Source organism: Cricetulus griseus, chromosome 4 (genome assembly GCF_003668045.3).
Source record: "Cricetulus griseus strain 17A/GY chromosome 4, alternate assembly CriGri-PICRH-1.0, whole genome shotgun sequence".
In the NCBI taxonomy this organism is placed as follows: Eukaryota; Metazoa; Chordata; class Mammalia; order Rodentia; family Cricetidae; genus Cricetulus; species Cricetulus griseus.
Genome location: NC_048597.1, coordinates 72476713 through 72488447, shown reverse-complemented (window position 1 = coordinate 72488447; position 11735 = coordinate 72476713). Strand labels below are relative to the sequence as shown.

Below are 11735 nucleotides of genomic sequence, written 5' to 3'. Positions count from 1 at the left end.
CCTAACTCTGAAGTAGTAGGGCATGCAAGTGACATATGACATGGAAACCAATGAGATAGAGCAGACTCTATGGGTAACAAGATATTTATTGAGTGTTAGGCACAGGAGAGGGAGTGGGATGGTAAGTGGTGAAACAAAAATAAAAAGACATTTCTGGCAGTTCAGATTCAGGCCTCTGGGGCTTCACTGGGGATCATAGTCTAAGAACACTCAGCAGGTGACACGCTCTTCTCCACAGTGTTCCCTTCATGAATGACCTGGCAGCTGTATCTGCTGTGAGGTGTCCACTGGTGAGATGTCAGCGTCAGGTAGCTGCTAGTCACGTACTTGTTGTCGGTCTGTTTGGAGGGTTGGGTTGTCTCTACACCCTGAGTGACAGGGATTCCATCTATCTTCCAGGTCACCACCAAAGTACCTGGGTAGAATTCGCTCACCAGACACACCAGTGTGGCCTTGTTGGCCTGAAGATCATACAGGGAAGGCAGGAAAAGGGTGACCAAAGGGTCAGACTTGGGCTGACCTGTGCAGATAAAGAAGGGGATGACCGATGTCACAGGAGAGCCCAAGTGACAGGGAAGCACCCTTGTCTTAACAGGAGCTTTGTGACCACTCAGAATATCGTCAGAGTGATCGATCCATCCCGGGACCTGCTTCCTTCTTCCTCTCTATCCCCTCAAGTCCCCTAGAGAGCAGACAGCCTGGCACTTCATTAGGTGATATGACCCAGATTCAGCTCCTTGCAACCTCAGTTGCCCCACTGTGCCCAAGGCTAACTGTGCTCCCATCTCCCCAGTAGCTAGAGTCCAGCTCCCCGCCTCCATTATTTCTCCCATGCTCACAGCCTCCTCTGTGAATGGGAACACTCATTTGTTCTAGAAGATTGGTCCTGGGAAGTTGATCTCAAGGTGTGCCTGCTGGTTAGGGGCTCTGGGGCTCCATTCAGTTATCTCACCGAGGACTAGGTTCCACCCGGGAAAACCCTGGAAACTCCACCAAGAACTGACAGTTTGCCCACAGTGGCTACCTGATCATAAGACGCTGCATTGGCTATGTTCCAGGGGCTCCATCTCCCAGGCTATGATAATAGCAACCCCCCAACCACCCCAGAAATCTCTGGTGACTCCTGATTTCACTTGTCACATTTGCTCCTTCATTCCTCATCTAAGCCTAAGGACATCTATGAAAGATGGACAAGTGAAACACCTAGCCAAGATAGCCACCAGGCCCCAAGCCTGAGAGAGAGAAGGAACAATAGACAGTCTCCATTTTTTTCCTAGTAATCATCCTGGGAGAACCAGGTCACCTTATCACTTTGAGCCTTTTCTGTGTCTCCATGACCTCATGGACCAGCAGAAGGTTAGAGAACTGCAGCCTAGCTGAGCCCAATTCCCCTCTCAGCCTCCGTGGTTTTCTACCCAGAGTGACCTGAGCTTTGAAGGCTGGATTCATGGCACCAGCCATATATGTGGCCCTACTATGTGGCCTTCTCAGTCTGAATGCACATCTGGGCCTCAGTTCAGGTGCTGGGTCTTGTGGCCTTTAAGCCTTTGAGTCCCATTGAGCATCTGCCTCAGAAGAGTAGCTGAAGGTATTGGGGCCCTTCCTATAAGGCTAGGGAAGGAAGATGGAAAGAACCCCTACAGGGAAAACAGACTTTTCTGAAACAGTTGGATCATGAGCTCATGAGAGCCACTTACCTAGAACTGTGACCTGGGTCCCACTACCAAAGATATACCATGACTGGGGCTTAGACAGAAACCCATGAGGCCAGCATCTGGGGCCTGTTTCCCGTGGGATGGCCCGGAACAGGAACCTATTGGATAAGATAGGCACAGGACTACAGTAAATGAACTATGGCATTGGCAGAAAGTATGGACAGCCAGTATCCCACAAGTCCAGCTATCCTCTTCCAACTCTGAATTTTTCAATGTTGATAGCAACACCCGGCCTAGAAGAGTCTCAGAAAATTCCTAGGTGGTGTATCTTCTCAGGTGGGTGTGGTGGAACCAGGAAGTTCTGTGTCTATGTCTGTGTGTGTGTTTTTTTGCAGTGTCTGAATCTCTTCCATACCAGTTCCTTGTGATCTATCCCAACCAGCTTCCTCCCAGGACCCAAGCACACTCTATTGTAGAAATGCCAATTCTTTCATTTCTATCATGAGGCTTTCTCTGATCTTCCAAGCTACTTTTTCTATTGAGTCATGTGTGCATCCATCTGTGCTGACTACTCTTATGTCAACTTGACAAAGAAACTAGAGTTATCTGAAAGGAGGGAACCTCAATTAAGAAAAGGCCTCCATAAGATCTACCTGTAAGGCATTTTCTTAATTAATGATTGATGTGGGAGGGTCCAGCCATTGTAGAGGGTGCAATCCCTCATTTGGTGATGCTGGGTTCCATAGGAAAGCAGACTGAGAAAGCCATAGAGATCAAACCACTTAACGCTACCCATTCATAGCCTCTGCATCAGCTCCTGCCTCCAGGGTCTTGCCCTGTTTAAGTTTCTGTCCTGAATTCCTTCAATTATGAGCAGCAATATGGAAGTGTAAGCCAAATAAACCCTTTCCTCACTGTGGTACTTTGAAAGAAAATGGCCACCAAAGGGAATGCCACTAACAGGAGGTGTAGCCTTGTTGGAATGGGTGTGGTTTTATTGGAGGAAGTGTCACCTAGGAGGTGGGCTTTGAGTCTCATATATTCTCAAGCCATGCCCAGTGAGCAAGACCACTCAGCCACTTCTCCAGCACCATGTCTGCGTGCATGCCACCATATGGAACCATGATGATAATGTAACAAACCTCTGAAAGTGAAAGCCACACAAGTTAAATGTTTTTCCTTTATAAGAGTTGTCATGCAGTGTGGGCAAGGTAGAGACATCCCTTCTTAGCCCTCACCACCTACAGCAGATGAAGGAGCTGCAACACTTGAGAAAGCAAGCCCTGCTCCTCACCTAGGCAGCACAGTAGAGCTGACCCTGTTTGTGGTGGCACAGGTGAGCTGGCCCTGAGGGTGTGAGAGTGGAATAGCTGCCCCCCGCCCCTCATCTGCCATATGCTGGTGGGGGCAGGAGAGAGACACCCTCCCCTACCTTACTCCCTACCACCTGTGGCAGTTGGAAGCTCTGGCCCTGAGTTCATAAGAGCAGAAGAGCTGTCTCTGCCCCTCACCAAACGCAGCACTCAGGAGAGTGGCCCTGCACCTCACCTGAGCACCACAGTAGAGCTGGCCCTGATGGTGTCGATGTGGGTGAGCTGACCCTGAGGGAATGAAAGCAGGGGAACCAGCCCAGCCCTCTTGCTCATTGTTGCAAAGGGTAAACTGGTTGGGACAATGCGGGAGAGCCCACCTGGTCGTGAGGATGGGCAGGCTGATCAACCCTATAACTACCCAGGCCCAGAACCAGGGTTATGAGCTGACCCACCTCAACATCCACCCATCTGTGATCTGCTGGAGCACAAGAAGGGTCATGTCCTGCAGATCCAAAGCTGCACCATGACACAGAGCAACAACAGGATATCCAAGTGAGGGCCCAGTATTGATAGTGTAGCAGAAATCAGAGGCCTCGAAACAGACCAGTGACTCTTTGCAATGAACACTTGCAAGTAAAAATATATGGACAAAGGGTTTCCTGCATGACTCACTGGGTCACACTGCAGCTTCCATGATACAATTCTTCTTTCTTTTTTATTCTTCTCTGTCTGTCTCTCTCTCTCTCTCTCTCTCTCTCTCTCTCTCTCTCTCTCTCTCTCTCATCGTTTTCTCTCAGATTTTATTTTGTTTTATTTTAGGGGGAGATTCAGATTATGTATGCTCAACCTATATGAACAATTATTTATAATTTTGCTTTTCTTCCATTTTCTTGATCATTTCTAATGTTTATTCATTATGATTTAATAGATATTTTGAATGTTTCATTAATTTTTTGCTTTAGCTATGATTATAAAAAGTGGAATCCATGGGGCTGGAGAGATGGCTAGGGATTAAGAGCACTGGCTATTCTTCTAGAGGTCCTGAGTTCAAATTGCAACAACTACATGGTAGGTCACAACCATCTATAATGAGATCTGATGCCCTCTTCTGTCCTGCAGGCATACATGCAGACAGAACACTGTATGCATAATAAATAAATAAATCTTTTTTTAAAAGGGGAGGCTGGAGAGATGGCTCAGCAGTTAAGAGCACTGGCTACTCTTCCAGAGGGCCCAGGTTCAATCCCCAGCACCCACATGGCAGCTCACAACTGTCTGTAACTCCAGTTCCAGGAGATCTGATACCTTCACACCAATGCACATAAAATAAAGTTAAATTATTTTTTAAAAAGTGGGATCCTGCTCAGTAATAAAAGAATAAAATATTGATTAAAAAACAACTTGGATAAATTGCAAAAGTGTTTACACTGAACTAAAGAGGACAAGTTCAAAGGTTATATACACTGAGATTCCTAATTTTTAAAAAAAGAAAATAACTTGCTATTCCTCCAGTGAACATCCAGTGAATCAGGCTGAATGAAAACTACACAGCACTTCCCCTTACAGAGCACAGCCCTGGTGCAGCAGCTCCGAGCAGGTCATCTTATCTTCTAAGACAAGATCTTGTACAGAACCTGGAGCCCACTGATTCAGCTAGACTAGCTGGCCAGGGAGCCCCAGGGCTCACCCAAACTTCCCTGTGCTAGAATTAGAAGCATGGCCCTACTTCCCACTGTTTGCATGCATGCTGAGAGTCATGTTTGAGGGGCAAGGTCCTCTTGACTGAGCTATCTCCATGGCCCGTTTCTACTCCCCTATCCCTAAGACCCTTCCATGATATTTAATGGATGTTTTGATAATTATCTAAGAATAAATTTCTAGAACTGCAACTACTTGACCAGGATGAACACACACAGTTAATTCTAAATGAATTAAGACCATGGCACACTAAAATGACCTGTGACCATGGTTCTTAATTCCAGCCACTCCAGAGAGTTTAAGAAGGAGGATGACCAAGTTCAAATCCTGCCTAGGCTACAAAGCTTAAGATCAGCCTGGGAAACCTAGCAAGACCATTTCTCAAAAAAAAAAAAAAAAAAAAAAAAAAAAAAAAAAAAAAAAAAAAAGGTGGAGGAGATGGGCTAAAGAAGTGGTTCATTGGTAGAAAACTGGCCTAGCATGAGCAAGGTTTAAACTGAGTTTAACCATCATTTGCCCAGAGCCCTTCTCTCAGGCAGATTCTTCCTTCTCACACCTCTGGCTTCAACAGCCCCCTTCTTTCCCAGCCACCCATTCCAGCCTGAAATCCATGGACCCACACTCATAAATTCCCCCAAAAGCAAGGCCTTTACCTGCCTGGCAGAGTCCACAGACTAGACCTGCTGCTCCCCACTGAAGCTCCTGGGCCCATGGCTCTGCTCCTTCGTGCATGCTGGACACCATCCACTAGGCCCAACAGCAGCAACAGAAGGAGAACTTTGCGCTGCCTGTCGATGGTGCCCCGTGCCTGTCCTGTTCTGAGCTTCATTGTCCCTCAAGTTCCAAGTCAACTCTGGCCCCACTTGCAGTGTAGGTTTCCTGGAAAAAGGCTTTCTCTTCCTCTGATGGCCAGAAACTATTCCAATACAAATGAATTTGTATAGCCACCAGTAGCAGGCACCCTCTAGTGCCCATGGTCCTCATCTGTGGAGGTCTCTCCCAGAGGGACATCTGCAAACTACCCTGTTGTGGTTGGGTTGTAAGCTCACACCTGCCTGTCTAATCCTGTCCCTGGAGCTCTGGGTGGCTCCGCCTGACTGATAGCCAGGTCCCCAAGGCCCCTGGTCTGTGGAGCAGGTCCCCAGGGCTTAGACGGGCTATGGAGAGCAGCTGAACACCTGCCAATGGAACAAGAGTCCCTGAGGGTTTAACGCCAAGATGTGAGGTGTGTATGGTTGTAGCTAGTACAGGGTCACAGGTACCCTGAAAGCAGAAGTTTGAGTTCAGCAAAATCCACTGGTTTGCCGCAGGAATCATGATATAGTGATTAAAATGGTGTTTAATGCATCATGTTAAGCACCTGTAAACCTCATATCACAAGCCCAGACACCCCAAATCTTTATAGATAACACTTCATATCTGTTAAAGTATAACTGATAAACATCAACCACTCATGGTAGCACCTGTCTGCTGAAACCGGAAGATGGTGTGTTCAAGCCATCCTAGGACATATAACAAGATCCTGTTGCAAAAAAAGCAACACAAAACAGAGGAAGCAAATGAAAATTGTACAGGAGTATACTACATGCTCATTGGCTACAGCCTATGTATGCATTATGAAATAACAAACTCTCATTTGTTTTTCTGTGTAATTAGATCATGTAAAGCCTATCCGCATCACCATTTTCATTGACCTGTTGACTTTCTGTGGTATGTAAGCCCGTGAGCTTCTTCTCCAGCTGTGGGAGCATTCGTTTGGCCATGCACACATTGTGGGATTCTGTAACAAGCAGGAGTCTTGCTTGTCCCACAGAAATCATGAGGATCATACTCCATGAACTCATGAGATTCTGCTTGGATCCGTGTCCCTCAAAAACTGACAGTGGACCCTGAGGGGCAAGCACTACGTCTTGGAGAGCTCATGGTCATTGAGACAAAGACAGGGTACCAGACAAGAGAGTATGAGCTCCCTAACAGATGTAAGGCGCAGGGGACTCCTGGTACAGTCTAGCTTTTTCCTCACTTGAGGCACATGGCCTCTCTCCTACTTTGGGCTCCTTATATCTTAGAGACTGAAGGAAAGACCCAAGAGACATTGATCAAATTGCTCCACCCCAGAAACTCCACATCCCAGGACTCAGAACCCATAATTCCCACTTGGAGCAATGCCAGATCTCCAGACCTTCCCATCTGTTCTCTGAGCCCTGATCCTTCCATGGCTTCTGGGCAAGAAGTAGCCATAAACCACAACTTCCTTCAGTTATCCAGATATAGCCATCAGACCGCCCTCTTGCTCAATAATCAAGATGCCTGACTCTCCTCTCTTCGGTAGAAGACTGTCTCCTATCCAGATATTCAACCCTGCTTTGGTACCAAAAAACACTCCTTACCTCTGGCTCCTGCCCACCTCTCCACTCAAGGCCACAGAGAGGCTGCCTGTGGCCATTATTTTAGAACAGGTACAGACTGCTTTTTCCAGATCACACTTGTTGATGCTCTAAAAGCTTCCCGGCTTTCAGAATCCCTGGCCTGCACCCTCTCTGAGGTGGTTTCTGTGATTTTTTTTGGAGGGCATAAGTCATTCTCCAAAGCCTAGAGATTTCAAGGCTTCATTGGATATGAGAATGATAGTGTAGCAGTCACTGGCAAGTATGGAGATCAACGTGATGATGAAGCCTCTGTATCTACCTGGCTGGGCCACAAGAGCCCAGGGACTTAGTCAAACATTAATTTCATGTTTCATGGATAATTTTGGTGAAATTAATATTTAAATCGTGGCTTCAAATAATATAGATTTCCTTTTATGATGTGGGTGGCTTCGTTTAGCTTACTGGAGTACAAAGATTGAACTCTCCTGAACAAGAGGAAACTTGGCTGACTGATGGCTTTGAACATGAACAGCAACTCCTCCCTAGGCTTCCAGCCTGACAGCCCCCTTCAGATTCTGAACTTTCCATCTTCAAGCTGTGGAAATCAATTCCTGGCAATCTAAATCTCTCTGCACCTGTGCACACATGCACACACACCATTTTGTTCCTCTAGAGAATGCTGTTAAATGCTTTAAATCAGCTATGTCATCTGATGTCCATGGAGTGCTCACTCAATCTGAAATGCAGGGGCTTGTACTGGCACACTTCCTGCCCAAGCTGGTAATGAATAGAGGGTCCTAAGTCCAAAAACATCAAGCCTTTTTTTTTTAGACAGGGTTTCTCTGTGGCTTTGGAAGCTGTCCTGGAACTAGCACTTGTAGACCAGGCTGGTCTTGAACTCACAAAGATCCACCTGCCTCTGCCTCCCGAGTGCTGGGATTAAAGACCTGCACCATCACCGCCCGGCAACACCAAGCCTTTTATGAGTCATGAATGTCTTGAAAATGTGAGGAAAGCCACAGAAAATCTTTCAGAAAACAATGTATGCCTCCATACAGTGCTGCTTCTGATTCCCAGGACTCCACGGTTAACTACACATGTGTTAGTCTTGAAACTTGGGGAGAGTGGGAAGTGTTCACATTCACTACAGCTTCCCCACCTGAACATGATGGTACTCAGTGGCTTCGGGATTCACAGAGCTCAGTCCAGACAGTTATTACTGATAAGGAGACATTAGTTGTGGTCAAAGCTCTCTCAGTAGAGAGACTCACAGAAAGATTAAGTTCCAGATAGAAGACAAATCTAATCACTAATGCCGATGCCCCTGCTCTCAGCAGAGGCTGGCTAGAACCATGGGTAAACATTTGCAGGATTAGCAGTGACCTAGGCAGAAGGTCAATGGGATAAACATTCATGAATGACCAGCAGCTCCTGTACTGGCCTAGCCTGAAGCTAGAACCCACATCAAACCAAAAACAGAAGTCCACATCCCTAGGTCATATCACAAAAAACAAACAATATGAAATGCCAAGATAATATGTTCTCTCCCTCTCCAAACCCACTCACTAGTCCTATAGAAATGTTCTCCATTGAGAATTCCTTAGATAACCCTCAGCACACAGAAATGAAAAGAACAATAATAAACTTGAACAAAGAATTCAAGGAGATTAAAGAAGACATTGAAAAAACCCTCAGTGCACTTAAAGGGGATAGCAAAAAGCACCTAAGGTATGTCCAAGAAAAGACAAGTTCATAGGTGAATAAAATGATGAAGATAATCCAAGAATCAAAAGCTTATTTAAATAAAGAGGTACAGATATTGATATCCCAAGGAGAAATAAAAATGGAATTGAAAACTCAATAACCCAATCAGAAAACTCAGGGGACAGCCTTATAAGTGGGATCAAGTAGAAGACAGAATATCTGAATTTTAAGATAAAGTAGAGGAATTAAACCACATAAGCAAAGAATATGAAAAATATTTTAAACACATGAAAGAAATATGCGGGAATTATAAGATACCACAAAAAGGCCAAATCTTCAGATTATAGGCATAGATGAAGAAGAAGAATACAAAGTCAATGGCATAGATCAGATCTTCAACAGAAATACAAAAGAAAAACTCCCCAAATTAAGTGGAAACATACACAAACAGACACAGGAAACATCTAGAATACTAAAAAGACAGGACCAGAAAAGAAACTCCCCATACGGTTGTCTAAAGGAAGAGAACTGATAAGATGAATTTATATATAACTGAGCTTTATTAGGGGGACTCACAGGCTGTGGTCCTGCTAGTCCATCCATCCCCATCTCCCAAGAACCCAACAGTTATTCGTTCCATGAGGCTGGATGTCTCAGTTGTTCTTCCGCATACGACCGAATCCTGAAGAAGCAGGCTCTAATACCAGGGAAGGAATGCTCCTGTAGCAGGACAGAAGAGCTTGTCAGGGAAAGCAAAGTCAAACAGGCACAAAGCAAAAGCTTCCTTCTTCCATGTGCTTTATATGGGCCCAAGTGTGGCCTAGGTTTAAGGTGGGGCTTCTGACCCTGTCACAAAAAAACAAAAAAAAGGAAAAAGAAAGAAAGAAAGAAAGAAAGAAAGAAAGAAAGAAAGAAGCCATATGATCATTTCATTAGATGCTGAAAAAGCCTTCAATAAAATCCAACACCCCTTCATGATAAAGATCTTGGAGAGATCAGGGATACAAGGAACATACCTAAATATAATAAAGTCAATATACAGCAAGCCAGCAGCCAACATCAAACACACTTGTCCACTCAGATCTAGAAAATGTATTTACTGCATTTGAAAATAAATGTGAAGCCGGGTGTTGGTGGTGCACACCTTTAATACCAGCACTCTGGAGGCAGAGGCAGGCAGATCTCCATGAGTTGGAGACCAGCCTGGTCTAAAAGAGCTAGTTCCAGGAGAGCCTCCAAAGCCACAGAGAAACCCTGTCTCAAAAAACCCAAAAGAAAAAAAAAAGAAAGAAAGAAAGAAAAGAAATGTGAAAAAGTCTTCAATGGTAATAAAGAATTGCAAATGCCAACCAACTTTTTAGTCCTGACATAAACAGAAGCAGGGATAATGTCAAAAAAAGACCTATGATGACTCCATTCAATATTCACACATCAAAGTCAAATGAAAGCCTGAAGAACCATTTCTACTTGCAAAAGGAAGGTGTTTGCCAATGGCAATCTTTGGATGCCAATATGGGTGACTTTGGCACCAGGTCAAGGACACAGAAATATGCTCATACTGATAGATAAAATGTCAAAAACATATACTGGAAAAAAGAGCATTATTAGATACAATGTTGACTGTTGAGAAAAGAAATAGTTCTAAGAAAAATAAATTTTCGTGGGGCTAGAGCTGTGGCTCGGTGGCTTAGAGCTCCTGTTGCTCTTGCAGAGACCTAGGTTCCATTCCCAGCACTCACATGACAACTCAACTGTCTGTAACTCCAGTTCCAGAGGACTGGATACCCTCCTTTACCTTCCTTGGGCACCAGGTGTGCATACATATATGCAAGCAAACCATGCATACACATAAAGTAAACAATATTTTAAAAAGTAAAATAACACATTTCCCTGTGTATATGCATGAAACTAGATCTCATCTCTCACCCTACACAAAAATCAATTCAAAATGAATCAAAGACTTTAATGTAGGACCTAAAAATAAACATTCAAGAAAGATATCTAGGATACATAAAAAACTACAAAAAATAAACAACAGAACACAAATGATCCAGTCAAATGGGCTAATGAACTGAACAAATAACTTCAGAAGGAGAAACTCAAATGGCCTATAATTACTTGAAAAAGGGAGCCCAGCGTGGTGGCACAAGTTTGACAACCCAGAGAAGCAGAGATAGGAGGATCAGGAGTTCAAAGCCAGCTACATAGTGAGTTTGAAGTCAGCCTTAGCTACATGAGACTGTCTCAAAAAGTAAGATTATTTGAAGAAGTGTTCAACATCCTTAACCACCATGTAAACACAAGTTAAAACTGCCTTATGGACTGGAGAGACAACTCAATAGAGTGTTTGCCCCAAGTGCATGAGAACCAGAGTTCAGTCTACAGCACCCACAGAGAAAGTTGGGTACATGGTACAGTGGCACACATAATTCCACTGCTGGGGAGAGGAAGACGGGGACACCCTGGTGAGACAGTCATTCCTGGTCTGAACTGCAAGCTCCAGGCCCCAGTGAGGAACCTTCCCAAATAAATAAATAAATAAATAAATAAATAAATAAATAAATAAATAAGGCATATGGTACCTGAGGAACAACAGCCAGGGATGACCTATGACTTGTATGTGCACACCCATTTGCACAAACATGCACACACACAAACAAAAAGAAACAAAAACTGCTTTGTGTTTCCACCTCACTCTAATTAGAATGGCTATCATCAAGAAAACAAATGACGGGCTGGAGAGATGGCTTAGCAGTTAAGAGCACTGCCTGCTCTTCCAAAGGTCCTGAGTTCAATTCCCAGCAACTACATGGTGGCTCACAACCATCTGTAATGAGATTTGGTGCCGAATACTGTACACATAATAAATAAATGAATCTGAAAGAAAGAAAGAAAGAAAGAAAGAAAGAAAGAAAGAAAGAAAGAAAGAAAGGAAAGAAAGAAAGAAAACAAATGACGGCAAATGCTTGCAAGAAAGATGGGGGCGGGGGAACCTA

At 44.5% G+C, this 11735-nt stretch overlaps 1 protein-coding gene across 1 annotated transcript; it reads right to left on the bottom strand.

Annotated features, from left to right (window-relative positions):
• Positions 1-200: 200 nt before the first annotated feature.
• Positions 201-5495, bottom strand: Igll5 (immunoglobulin lambda like polypeptide 5). The gene is made up of 3 exons (XM_027413385.2): positions 5320-5495; positions 1698-1813; positions 201-520 (listed from the first exon to the last, which is right to left on the bottom strand). The coding sequence occupies exons 1-3, from the start codon at positions 5493-5495 to the stop codon at positions 201-203; spliced, it is 612 nt and encodes a 203-aa protein (XP_027269186.1).
• Between the last annotated feature and the right edge of the window lie 6240 nt (positions 5496-11735).